This window comes from Erpetoichthys calabaricus, chromosome 4 (assembly GCF_900747795.2).
Source record: "Erpetoichthys calabaricus chromosome 4, fErpCal1.3, whole genome shotgun sequence".
Classification (NCBI taxonomy): Eukaryota; Metazoa; Chordata; class Cladistia; order Polypteriformes; family Polypteridae; genus Erpetoichthys; species Erpetoichthys calabaricus.
The window spans coordinates 299,199,424-299,214,340 of NC_041397.2; the positions used below are offsets into that span (position 1 = coordinate 299,199,424).

The 14,917-nt window shown below is 37.5% G+C and overlaps 1 protein-coding gene across 5 annotated transcripts in view; it reads left to right on the top strand.

Moving 5' to 3' along the window:
- Positions 1–14,917, top strand: part of LOC114651268 (serine/arginine repetitive matrix protein 2-like) — a 147,718-nt gene that overhangs the window by 25,570 nt on the left and 107,231 nt on the right. For all 5 annotated transcript variants that reach the window (XR_007934859.1, XM_051927207.1, XM_051927209.1 and 2 more), the window contains exons 2-3: positions 4,956–5,089; positions 13,551–13,758. Coding sequence is in view for 4 of the 5 variants with exons in the window: in XM_051927207.1 (XP_051783167.1) it covers positions 13,734–13,758 (25 nt within the window). In the remaining variant the exon portion in view is untranslated. The remainder of the gene's footprint in view (positions 1–4,955; positions 5,090–13,550; positions 13,759–14,917) is intronic.

Consider the following 14,917-nt stretch of genomic DNA (forward strand, 5'->3'; position numbering starts at 1 on the left):
CATGGAAATGATTCTGTGATCTTCCACCACTGTTGTCTTCCGTGGACGTCCAGCTCTTTTTGCGTTGCTGAGTTCACAAGTGCTTGCTTTCTTTCTCAGGATGTACCAAACTGTAGATTTTGCCACTCGTAATATTGTAGCAATCTCCATAGCAAAAAATACTCGGGTCATATGCAAAAACCTGCTAGACATACGTATTCTGGGTAACTTTAGCTCATCAAGACACTTAATGTTTTAAATTTACTTATAAATGCTTTGAAATCGCTTCAGTTTTTTGTCTGATGCTTGCTGACTCACCGAAATGAGAAAAAAGCCACTTATGATATACTGTTTGAATTTTCTTTTATCCAGTTTTGTGAAATGTCAAGCAATCTTAGGGGTTCCCCCAATTTCTGACTCTCTGGACTCAAAAAAAAAAAAAAAAATCCAGTCCTTTTTTAGCAGAAAATTACACCTTTATGATAGAGTAAACCAGAAGATATCTTCACCAAAAATGATCACAATGACTTGAAATTGTGCATGTCACATCAACTGACCTCAGGGGTTCACCTGCTAATGGGATATGACAGATCAAAGTTACTTCTTTTCACAAACCTTTGGAAAAATATACTCCACATGCTTATATTACTAAATACTTTTATGCTGTTTTTAAGTCGTTGATAATCAATATAATATTTTTGATATTTTGATATTAGATTATTTAGCAGTGGTCCTAGCCTTTCCAGAGAGTTCAACATGACCAATTTTAAATGTAGGCATGTGTGGTATTGTTTTAGACTATTTCTAGGTTAGTAATTATGAATGATACATTTCAACTATAATTATGAATTATACAGTAGATGTTAAACATTTACACTGAATGACATATTTAAATATTTCAATTACTTGTTGTTGTACTTCTACCTCATGAAGTAAATCATTACAAGTGTTATGAACACCCAGAATTAGGGCGGTTCACCCTAATTCAGACTGTTTTGTATGTTTTAGGGGTGTTAGTCGGATTTTACTGTTCAAATTTAATTAAGGAGAATTTTCCAGACATTGTCCAGATCAGTGAGATGAGACTAAAACAATTGTTGACTTCACTGGTATAACAATTTTCCAATTTAAAGGGAAAAACATGGACTTAGTTTAGTTGTCTCTCATGTGTTGTTCATTGACTGTCTGCTTGTGCCCACAGCCCTAAAGTCACATTCTGTGCTACAGTTTTAACTGAGGGTTTGTAGACCATAGTTGCTGTGTACCAACTACCTTTTTAGGCTTTCATTTAACCACAAAGCTAATTAATGTCTTTGTTTCTTCTACTTTGCTTTGTTGCTTTTCTTGTACAGTTTATCTTAGTAGTTTTCTATTAAAAACTCAAATGTACAGTAATCCCTCCTCCATCGCGGGGGTTGCATTCCAGAGCCACCCGCGAAATAAGAAAATCCGCGAAGTAGAAACCATATGTTCATGTGGTTATTTTTATATATTTTAAGCCCTTATAAACTCTCCCACACTATTATAAACATTTCACGCACAATTATACAGCATAAACCCTTTGTATTCTCTTAGATATTAGGTAAGATTCGTTGAAATTATGTATGTAAACACAGTTTACATACAGTAAAACCTAAATATTATTTTAAAGATATCGAGCGTCTCCGATATCACATATGTTACAGCCATTACGACAGACAGGCCACCATCAATAAATACGTACAATGCAAGAAAAAATTGTATACAATAAAATGTGTGTACAGTGACACTAAACTATGTACATGTAATAAGTACTGTACGTAAATAATTAATTATGGTTACTCACCAACAATGACACAACGACTTGTCCGATAACGATGAGTTTAATTTTACTGCACAACAAAGGATAGCGTTACAGCTCTTCTAAAGGAGCCTCTTCAGGCGACTGTTTAGCACCGCCGTTGTTCTTCTTCCATCACTCTTCAATCCAAATCCCTAAAGCAGATTCCATCCAGACTACTGCCTTACAACGTCCACTTGCAACTCATTTTGCGCCCTGGTTAAAAGACACTGCGGCTGTAGATCTTATATGCTTTTCCTCCTTTTTAAATAAAAAGAATCGTGGACTCATTTATGCTGTAATGGTGTCCTGCAGCGGTGTAGCTGTTTCCTTCCTTCAACATATCCAAAACTTTTACCTTTTCTGCAATCATTTGCATCTTCTGTTGGCGCTTGTGCACGTTAATGCTGAATGAGTGAGATTAGTACTTCCTGGTTAATGCAGCACTCCGTCGCTGAGCCAATCAGCAGCACACAGGAACTTAACCGCATGCTCTGATTGGGTAGCTTCTCAGCCATCCACCAATAGCGTCCCTTGTTTCAATTCAAATGCGTCCCTTGTTTGAATTCAAATGGGCAAATCAACTGAGGAAGCACACGTACTGTAGACCGCAGACATCCGCGAAGCAGTGAAAAATCCGCGATATATATTCACATATGCTTACATTTAAAATCCGCGATGGAGTGAAGCCGCGAAAGACGAAGCGCGATATAGCGAGGGATCACTGTATTTGAGTTGTGCTGATTTTTTATTTATCTTTTTTGAATCGGTGTATGTGCTGAAGGCATAATAGTGATACAGAAATAGCTCACTGCTTATCACCATACAACTAGGGGTGTGCGGTATTGGCAAAAAATTATATCTCTATTTTCTGGGACTTTGACTGTAACAATAATTAGACGCTCTTTTGCATCCTTTAAAAACTTATTTGTAAAAGTCTTATTGATTTAGGATATTAACTGCAGCTTACTAATCAGATTAATGGAAACAGCAGTTAAGGAAAGTAGGTTTTATTTGTTTAATTAAAACCGAAGTAAAGTAGTGTAAAAACATTAAAATCAACAAAGTGTTGCTGAAATCAGACGGAGCAAGTATGAGTAAGCCATTTCAAAGTAGGCTACAGGATTTCCGCAAAAGACCAATAAAACTATTATAATGAACACATTTTTAAAGACACTTACCCTTAATTTAAACAAGATATGAATGCAAAGTGAATAAAATACTAATCATTATTGAACTGTAGGGTATGAACATAAGTCTGGATAAACAAAGACTGCTGTCCTGTAAGGTGAATTGTGCAGCATACATCTACAAGAACAAAAATGTAACATACTGTACTATATTGTAAAATTCTAAAGTTCTGTCAAATACTGTACAGGAATCAAAAGCTATAGCATTTGTAAACCTGTTCTGTCATATATTGCACAAAGATACAAAAAAAACCCCAAACCTATAACATTTATAAACAAATTACTAACTTCAGTTTCTGTCCAATATTGCACAAAGATATCAGAAAAAATAAAACAATTGTAAAATTTTACTGTGGAGACTTCAGGTTGTGGGATAGAAGCACACATCTGTCAACAGTATCTGGCTTTAGAGCTGCATGGGTACATTTTACACCATTTTCTCCGGAGCTGAAAGCCCTCTCGGAATGGCTGCTTGAGGCAGGGATGCACAGGTACTTTTTTTTTTTTTTTTTGCAAGTTTCCCCAATTTGGGGAAATGTACTTCTTGTGTTTTCTAGCACTCAAGTGGATTTACATCACTGTCCACCTCGGGTATCATCAAGTAGCGCATGATCTCTTTTTCAATGGCAGTGTGCAGAGACTCGCCTTATCTGAATTCCTTTATTTTCTTGAACTAGCTGCTAAAGGACTTTTGCTTTTTTATCTCTTTTGCTCCCTCCCTTGTGTCATCACCTACTTCATCTTCTGCAGCCATAGGAACAGGATGGATCAGGACTCTGTACTATCATCATTTCACTTAAATTGCATTTTGTAGAGGAGCTCCGTATGCTTTGACTCATTCATCTTGATATCAGTTTGTTGTTACCCACTGCCATTTTGACAACGTTCAGTTACATTTGTCTTACAATTACAGGAGAAAAGAAAATTTATCTCAACCCATAAACGAAGCTGATAAAGCAGTATGTAACCTGTCTTTATCTCACTCGGTGTACTAGTGCGCTCTGGCTTTGAATCCAGTTAACCTCCAAAGCTTCTGCATTGTGAATTATGATGTGCTACTTTGTGTTAACCACCACGAAGGGGTGATGAAGCCACACTGAACTCCTTTATCTGTTAATGTTTATTAACAGGCTGAAATATTAAAACAGAAAACTCTGCCGGTACAATTCCTTCTCTCACAGTTAGCACAATGAACACTGGGAGAAGCTTAGGCTGATGGTGTAACACAACATAGACAAAGAGGCATGTTTTTGATTGTTTTTTTGCAAAATGAGGGACATACTTGAAAATTTCAGCTTGTACATTGTTAAAACAATTAAAATATTGTACATCTCGCACACTCCTACATACATTTATCATATTCATTTGTTTGTTTTGTGGAACGTTAAAAGACGCAATGCATGCATTTATAAAAACAAAAAATGGGCAAGGGCTTTTTTTTTCCCCAGAGCAAAACAAGAAAACATAGCTTGACAAAATTAGAGTGTTAACTGTTTTAATGTTTCTAAGCAAACACAAGCAGATTTTACCCAGGTTTATAATGTACATATCTGGCAGCAATTGCAAGACATGTCTTGTTTTATTTTGTCACTTTCTGCAATTGAATAATCCAAAGTGTGTCTTTATGAAGGTATGTGTTTCCAAGTGTCCCATTTATTTGAAAGTGTGTTTTAAATTATAAGTAGTTCAGGCAATACAAGACCACTGCTAATAAAAGGACAAAGGTGAAAATCAGTAATAACAATACAAAAATATAAAAAGCAGTAAATGAATAGTATTTTTGTTACTGTAATGTGCATTTTTACAGAACTGTTCATGTACCACCCAAAATTAATAAATGTGAATATATTTATATGTTATTTTTAGTTGAGCTTTCAATTCTGATGTACTGACTAATTTGACAAAACTAGAATCATGTTCAGTAAAATTGATTTAACTGTCGTGTTTGTTTTTTTTTTAATTGAAAGTGATATCCAGTCAAATGGAAGGATGAATCCAGATCAAGAAAATGATGCTGCCAGTGGAGAAGTTAATCCAGTGGAACAGAAACTGGAGAAAGTTCAACCTTTGACTACAGATACACAGGGAAATACACAGCCAGGTAACTTTTTAGCGTTGCTTGATGTGACTGCTTTCAATTGTGGCTGGTATTAAGTGGAATGAAACCATACTGTCTCAAACATCGGCCATTATTAAACCAAATTCTACACACATATATGCATACATTGTTTTGTTGCAGAATAAAAGTTACGGATAGCTTTGTTTTTGCCTTGAAGAGCTTGGATCCTGGTTCCATCACTAGCAGGAATGTCTTTTGTGTAGTTTTCCTCATCTCAATGTAATTTATTTACTGTTTCCAAAACACTGCTTTAAAAAAAGAAAAAAACGCACTCCTGGTAGAACATCTCACAACTTACAAGGCTATTTGAAACAGGTCAGTGGCACGATTGGATTTAACACAAACAAGCCAGAGATGCCGAGTCTCTCAGAAGTAAAGTTGCAGATTTCATCATCTACAGGACATATCATTAAAAGATTCAGAAAATCTGGAGAAATCTGTTATGCAGGGACAAATTCAAAAACCAGTATAGGATGGTCATGATCTTCAGGCTCTCAGGTAGCACTGCATTAAAAACAGACCCATTTTTATAGTGGAAATCACTGCATTGGCTTAGGAACTCTTGCAAAAAAGGTTATCTGTGAACAGTTTGTTGCTGCATCCACAAATGCAAGTTAAAACTTTACCATGCAAAGAAGAAACCATAAATAAATATGATCCAAAAATCCTGCTCCCTTCTCTGGGGCTGAGCTTATTTAACTCTTTTAGGGCAAATTTTTTTTTTATTTCTTTTCTCCCAGGGCTGAATATTTTTCCAAAAACTAACATTTTTTAAAAAAGAACACAAAGCAATTGTTTAACATATCAAATCAACAAAAAATATTTACTTTTGACAAATGTTACTGTCTTGCATGTTGTATGAGCCTGCATACTCTATGATTTCACATACATATCACATACATTTTACACAGCAAAGTATGATCTCGCTCAAAGCAGCCAATTTCAGTCATTGCCACATTGCACTCCTTACAATATGTGTTGTTTTGATGCCTATTTTTCAATTGTCTGTTGCTGCATTTTCTAACATATATTGTTAGTGTGTACTGTAGAGAGACAAGTCACCCATTTGCCATCGTGCCATGCCACTGCCACCAAGTTTTCTGCCTGCATGAAAACCGTATTGTCACCTCTTTTCATCTTCTGAAACTTTATGAACTTTATGTATGGCATTATAGCCTGGCTCACCCCATGGGATTTGCTTCTGTTTATTACAGAAGTGAATAAAACTTTGCAGCAGCACGTACCTAAGCCACCAGGGGACAAAACACGTTTGGACCAATGCTCCCTGAAGTTATATCACCAGTTCTGTCCCATCTCTATTTGTAATGCCACAGCGCGCTTCATCTCATCTTTCGTTGTCGGTTTCCACTTTGAAAAACGAGACTGCGATGCAAACGCAGCCCGCGATTCAAAAAAAATCTCTGCCTACCTGTTTGTCTCGTCTGACAGTAGCTGAAAAGCAGCATCAGGAGAGAGCAGCCTGAAGTACAGCAGCTGGTGATCTGTCGTGTCCAAAAGCAAGCCATGCCGTCTTGTAAACTCCGGTAGCCAGATCGGCTCTCAACGGATCAATGTATGTGTATTTATCCCATGCGAACCTTGCCGTAGATGCATTGGCTGCGCAAAGGCACTCAACAGGCAGCAGATCCGCTGGCGCGGCATCGGCTGGTGTCTGATCAGCTGATGCCTGCTTCTAACTCTCTTGCGCGATCTCCTGATCACTGCCAATAAAGTCCGATTCTGAAAAATCAAAGAGTCCGACTCCGCGATAATGCGCAAAACAACGTCTGCCAAATGTTTTCTTTTCTGCACTTGCTTCGCTGCCTTTTCACATGTCTGTGCCATCTTGCCTTTGTTTACATTTCGCAACTCACGCACACGCAATGTTTATTTGCCGAGTCAACGAGTCTAGCATTCCTCCAAGCACAGAGGGAATGCCTGTGACGTGACAGTGAGATTTGTCGCCATTAACAGCTGATTGTCACCCTCTATCCCTGGATGTCGACTTTTGTCGACATTCGCCTTCAACCCCTCCTGTCGACAAAAGTCGACATCCGCCCTAAAAGAGTTAATAACAAAAAATACTCTCTAATGTGGGAGATTTTAAAAATTAGCTGTATGGAATGATGCAACTGTTTTTGAGTGTTTGCCAGAGATGAGCAGACTGATGTCACTGCTCTGTAACTGAGCTAGTGGAGGAGTTAAAATCACAAGAGTCGACAAGTATGTGACAGACTGGTCATGGATGATGGCATTAGCTTATACCGCTGTGTTGATTCTTGGGATTTTGAGTTCTTCCTCGATAGAATAAATACTTTATTCATTCCCTCAGGGAAATTCAGTGTCAAAACAACAATAGACGTCATATCCATGGCAATATTAGAAATTAAGGTTAAAGCTTTCATTTTTAATAATGTACTACCTTAATTTAAAACTATAAAATGACAACAAAGGGGGTTGAATTGAATTTAGTTTTGTTAAGTTTGACTTGATTGTATGGAATGTTACATGCTTTTAAAAATTGAATAAAAGTTTAAAAAAAAGTGCTAAACTGGCAAGTTATATGAAAATGACTGCCTCCTGTAGCATTCTTAGCATTGTTTAGCCTAAGAGTAATGAGCAAATAGCATTGAATTATTTTCAATAACAAAAAATGTTGTGTAACAGTATCATGTAAATACCAAATGTCTAGTGTCCACTGCTATACTGAAGCAGATATCTTTCTTGTCCTTCAACCTCATTGCAATCAATTTATCAATTAGCATTTTTGCCAAGCAGCTACTGCACTGGAGTCACCAGGCATATCATGTCAATTTGCTCATACAGTGCCGTTTACTTGCATCAGTTTTACTTTGAAGTAAAATCTCAAACAGTTCAGCTGTGGTATAGAAACTGCCCATAGTTGTGCGGTAACTTTGGTCAAGCAATTGCTCGCCAATGTTAGCACAGAAGATGTAGAACTATATACAGTAATCCCTCCTCCATCGCGGGGGTTGCGTTCCAGAGCCACCCGCGAAATAAGAAAATCTGCGAAGTAGAAACCATATGTTTATATGGTTATTTTTATATTGTCATGCTTGGGTCACAGATTTGCGCAGAAACACAGGAGGTTGTAGAGAGACAGGAACATTATTCAAACACTGCAAACAAACATTTGTCTCTTTTTCAAAAGTTTAAATTGTGCTCCATGACAAGACAGAGATGACAGTTCTGTCTCACAATTAAAAGAATGCAAACATATCTTCCTCTTCAAAGGAGTGCGTGTCAGGAGCAGAGACTGTCATAAAGACAGAGGAAAGCAAACAAATCAATAGGGCTGTTTAGCTTTTAAGTATGCGAAGCACCGCCGGTACAAAGCTGTTGAAGGCGGCAGCTCACACCCCCTCCGTCAGGAGCAGAGAGAGAGAGAGAGAGAGAGAGAGAGACAGAGAAAAACAAACAGTCAAAAATCAATATGTGCCCGTCGAGCTTTTAAGTATGCGAAGCACCGTGCAGCATGTCGCTTCACAAAGCAGCTGCACAGAAGGTAGCAATGTGAAGATAATCTTTCAGCATTTTTAGACGAGCGTCCGTATCGTCTAGGTGTGCGAACAGCCCCCCTGCTCACACCCCCTACGTCAGGATCAGAGAAAGTCCGCGAAAGAGAGAGAGAGAGAAAAGTAAGTTGGGTAGCTTCTCAGCCATCTGCCAATAGCGTCCCTTGTATGAAATCAACTGGGCAAACCAACTGAGGAAGCATGTACCAGAAATTAAAAGACCCATTGTCCTCAGAAATCCGCGAACCAGCAAAAAATCCGCGATATATATTTAAATATGCTTACATATAAAATCCATGATAGAGTGAAGCCGCGAAAGGCGAAGCGTGATATAGCGAGGGATCACTGTATAACAATAGCCTTCTCTTGTAATCCATGAAACTTTAGTCAGTTATTATGCCACAATTGCGTACATACTACTTCTACATATTTTTTGATGATTACCTGATACACTTACTGCAGTTTGTACGGTTTTGGTGCTAGGTTAATTTATGATGTCATTGTTAGTGAAATGTAGGTACAGGTAGTCATCGACTTATGACCTGTGTGTCTTATGACTACTACCGTGTCTCACAGGCAAATAACAGTTTTCACCACGCCAGCTCCATATGCCGTGACTCATTCATCTTGATCTTGGTGTATTACCTGCAGCAGTTCCGACGTTGTTCAATTACATCTGTCTTGTGATTACAGAAGAACAAAGGCAATTTATCTCGACACAAATATAAAGGTGATCAAGCAGTATAAGGGAGGAAAGAAAGCAAATCGGATCGCATGTGACCTTAATTTATCCCACTGTAACCAGTTTTCCGGAGCACGTGCTGTATACTACTGTACTTTGGTTTTGAATCCAGTTAACCACCGATGCTTCTGTGTTGTGACTCATGATGTGCCATTTCTTGCGAACTGCCATGAAGGGGTAATGAAACCATTCTGAACTCCTTTATCTGCTAATGTTTATTGTTAACTGGCTGAAATATTTAAACAGAAAACATAGGAGTGCTCAAACTCTACCGGTACAGCTCCTCCTCTCACAGTTAACACAATAAACACTGGGAAAAGCTTGCATTAATGACTTGACATAACACAGACAAAGAAAGGATTTGTGAAGCTGTTAAAGGTTTGGCACCTGTGCGAGCAACAGTGATAATGAAATAAAATATAATGTACAATAAATGATAGAAAATCTGTACAGTATGGTAAGAATAATGATAAAGGAAACAAAGCAAACAATATGGCTTAACAGGCTTATTATATACAATACTTCACATGTGGTATGGTTTGAATACATATACCGGTCCATCTTATGTACAGATCGACTTGCAACCAGTCCATCAAAACCGAACATGGTCGTAAGTCTACCACTACCTGTATTTCATAATGAATGAAAAATTAAACTCACTCATAACTTTGGTGAAAATGGGTGTCAGCAGCAACCTGTTTGTGGACCGGCACCGTCTTTGGCCTGGTTTACACACTATGCCTTGCAATATCAGTAGACTATAAAACACCCACATTTCATTTGCAGCATTAAGCAAATTTTTACCAGACTATCACTGAGAAATTTAAGTTCAGTTTCCACTCTGATAAGATGTATCCAGTCCTAGGTACTATTGTTTTATATTTGATTATCTTTTCAGTAAAATTTGCTTTGTGCATTGTGCAGAGATTTTTCTGTGGTAAAATGTGAATGCACTTTTTATTAGTACTATTATTTAAACATCCTACAATATGGAATTTTCATAAAACAAATACACTTTCAGTATTCTCCCCAGAAATTTTTTCCAGCCGGGTGGCATGAAAAAGTAGCCTTGTGGGGCGGGGCTGGGAAATTTGGTGGTCAGGAAAATTAAATGTGCACTATTTTTATTAGTTAATTATTATTATTTTCCATTGCTCAATATGACATCCTTTTTTAAGGTTTGACACTTGTGCCAGAATGTTTTTATTAAATTTAAGAAGTATCCAATTCAGGATCCTGAAATAACAATTGTTGTGCCTCTTGGTTTAAATCATAAGTATTGTCGCTGTTGGGAAGAAAAGTGAAAACAATGAAAAAAAGTATGGAAAACCTAATGAAGAAAAAATAAATATTCTTCAAAGCCAACTTGCATATGCAGAAGGTGTCCAGTTAAATACTTATTCTTTTCTTCCTAGAGGCCCAGTTGTCTGTAGCTTTCCCATAATCAAAGTCCCCAGGATCTGGGTCCTCCAAGGAGATCACCATGAGATTATTTAGCATGCTTTGATTCATGTGATTTCTCAAACATGTCTTGATCCTTCTAAGGGCAGAAAACCCCCTTTCACATTCAGCTGTGCTCACTGGGATCACTAGCCCAACATGAGCTGGTTTGGCTAAATTTGGAAACAACACTGAGCTCTGATGTCGTTGCCATTTTTAGTATCGACATGTTGACCTTATTCTCGACATTTTCACTTTCTCATAGTTTATTTGGTCATTAAAGTAGAATGTCGTAAACTAAACTTCATCTTAAAATGAATGTTTAATTTACTAGATTTTCTCAAACCCCGTCATAAGTTAATGTAGTACATTAAATGCTTTGTGTTAAGTGTTCCCCGACCGAGTTGTTAATCACTGTGCGCTTTTTAAACTGACTTTCTGTTGCACTGAGGAGGCGCAGGCAGCGATCGCCGAAACAGATTCACTTCATGATATTCCTGCTGTCTGATCATTTACAATGCTAAGATGAATAATTGATATCATTTTCATGATGAAATGCATTAACGCATGTATTAAACATGCACGGTGGTGTGGCAGTAGTGCTGCTCCCTCACAGTAAGGGGGTCCCCAGGTGTACGTTGAGTGTAGAGAACTTTATGGCAGGTGTGACGAGGCTCCAAAAAACTGGATGTATGAATGGGTATTGCACAGGTTTAACTTAAATATTGTGTAAATGTTGGGTTTGTGATCTGGTGGTCAGAGACACGAACTCAGAATTCAGTGGATGTTTTACTGAGCGGGCTGTTTTTATTGCTTGTGTGCTGTCTTTATCTGACGTACCAAAACCCCAGTTCCTATCCTTCCTTTTTCTTTCCCCACATAACCAATCACCACACGATAAACATCTTTGTGAAATTAAAACTAGTTATAAACTTAGACCACGGAGTGTTCAGAACTTTAAAAAATCTTAGTTATACATTTTTAGTTATGCCATCCTTTCAGGGCTGCGTTTATCCCAGCAAGCATCGTGTGCAAGGCAGGAACAAATCCTGAATGGGGCGCCAGCTCATCGCAGGGTGAATACGAGCAATACATACTCTAGCAGGGTCAATTTAGCATCACAAAACCCCACATCCTACATGACTTTGAAAGGAAACTGAAGCACGCCGAGTAAACCCACCAGAAAAACATGCACACTCAAGGCTGGGAACACCCGGGACCCCCTTTCCTGCGAGGTAACAGTGCAACCTCCACGCCACTGTGCCCCCACATGATTAGTACATGCTTTAATGCATAATGCACTCGAGATAAACGGTGAGAATAAAGTAGAAATGTTGAGAATAAAGTGGAAATGTTGACTTTATTCTCGACATAAGCTTAGCAGCACTACACAAACTGCACTGACACTGAGAAGAGACGTCACTTCCTGACGCCCTTTTCTGATATCTGACAGGTTGGTTCCAGTAGACTTTTTTTATTTTATCAGTCCTCCTGTCTCCTGCCCACCTCTCCATACTCCTTGCTACTGTATTAAGCTGCTCTGCCCCCGCTATTACCATGTACACCCCCCTCTCGAAAGCCCACCTCTCCCTACTCTTTGCTTGTGAACTCCGCTCCGTCTCGTCCCTGCTGCTATTAGCTTTAGCATCGAGTGATCAACAACATCCCGTCCCACACCTCTCCCTTTGCAACTTGCGATCCTGCTTCTAAAATATTTGCCCAGCCGCCCGCTCGTCCCTTGCCATCTCTGCAGATCATTAGATCTGCCTGTTCCTGTAGATCTGCGGCTGTCATCAATGTTAATGCAAGAGGACAGCCGGACGCAAGACGCTAGGGAGAACACTGCACTTTGTTCAGTGTTACTTATTATTAGACAATCGTAAATTCAGATCTGTGTGCAAATATGCAAGTTTTAATCTGTTGTAAGCTTTTCTTTTTTTTTATTAAAATCTTACATTACAGTAAAACAAAAATTTACTTTGCTGTAACATAAGACGGCGATTGTTCATTAGCGCTTGCAAGTAAGAATAACCTTTTACAAGGTACACGTGACAGTAAGACCATATAAACCTGTAATATAAAGTTGCTGCAGTGCCACTTTATCCAAATTTAAAATTTACCTTTTTGTTTTCTGGGTTAACATCAAGCATTTCTCCAAAAATAGCTTTCTTTTTCCCTTTTGCTTGAATACATAACTGATCCCATTAACTGTGGGTCCTGACTGGATCTATGAAGAATTATAAATTTCAGGAATGTCAACACACTGCATGAACCTGAGATCTTTGTGCTGTAATGCTATCACCTGCAGTTGAAAACACTTGCATACTGGGTACTGAAGTAATTTTTACGTGTTATTCTTTACTTCTAGTTTTCAATCAGATTTTTAAATTCTCTGATTTCAGCGATGGGCATTTTTGTTTACCATTACCTCATGACTGAAATGACATGCAATACACGATAAAAAGCCACATTTTGTATTTGCTGTGTTTTGTATTGTGAAATATGAAAGAAGTAAAATTTGTTTTATGCCTAACAATGTTATAGACTGTTGTATTTTTAGTGCTGAGATCAGACTTTAAAGAATCATGGCTGTGTATTCTTATTAATTGGTTTATATTCGGAATAGTTTGTACTGTAATCATATTGTATAATGTTACTGTTCAAATTAATTCAGTTAAACAGTCTATAAACCTCTGACTTTTGACATGTCACTGTTCTTACTTAGGACATAAAGGTACTGCTGAGGTTATACCAACTGGTGAAGAAAAGGGTAATAAGGGTGAAGGTGAGACACCTCGTAAGAAAAACAAGAAGCATAAAAAGCATAAAAATAAGAAGAAGAAGAAGAAGAAAAAGGAGGGAAAGAAGTCGAGGTCTAATAGCAGCTCTGAATCGGGAGCTGAATCTGATGCTGAATTACGTTTACGCTCAAGGTCAGTTGATTTCTGTGTGTGTGCTTTTTTAAAGAGAGTTTGGGAAGTAAAAATTAAATTAAATTTGTGATTTTTTTTTGTCTCTGTCTAATGTGTTCATTTTCTAAAAATAACTCCTTTCAAAAAATAGTATTTCTTATATTTTGTTTTTAGTGATAATTATTTTGGTGCACTTTCAGGATGGGATTTGAAAAGGTTCACTGTTAACTTCAACTTGCACTAATGTGTTTTTATTTTAAATAACTTGCCCTTTTGTCTCACCTCACTTTGTAGAAGATGCTTTGTATAAAACAAAGCTGAAATTTTAGTTAAAAAATAAAACCCACAGATTTGGAGAAATTGTTTTTATAAGAAACGCACAATTAGTTTCCAGAAAAAAAAAAAAATTTGAGTCGAAAGAAGTGCAAATTTTTAGGGTATCCAAAACATGTTTTCTACAGAAGCTATGGCAAAATGAAGTAAACAGTGTTGTCTTCTGTTTACATTTGCCTAATTTCTTTTTAATGGCAACAACTGAAATCGGGCTTACAGGATATGACTTTTGGCTGACAACCATGAAAATGGGATCAGAGTGCACCATTTATATTTTATTATACCAACACAAAATATTTATATTGCAGTTACAAAACGGTGATACAATATTTTGCAAAGGAATACATTTTAAATTGAAAAGGTTTCCTGTCTACCCTCAAAAATTGTGCTGTGAATAAAAAGTAACACAAAAATATTTCAGTGAAAAACAAAAACCTATGATACTCCCCTATCTCTAAGTAAGCACAGAAGCTGCAATCTAACATTACCTCTTCAAATTCTGCTCTCTGAATTGTTCAACTTGTTAAAATTGTGGTCAGTTGGCCAGTTGAATTTAATCATCATCACAACTATTCCCTTCAAATGGGTCCACCTCATGTTAAACTTATGAAAACCCTTAAAGTTTGTTCTCTGTTAATAAAATAACATTTTATTTTTGCTAAGAGCAAAAAGTATTCTGCATAATCAAGTTCCATAGCACATGAAGCAGCACATAAATGGAGGCTGTGAATGCACAGGTTTGCAGGCAGAATAAGCAAAATGTACTTTGGAAGAGTCACTATTACTTTATTTCCATCTGTGATAATTTCGCTATTCTTTTATAAAGATTTCTTTTTTAAATATCCAA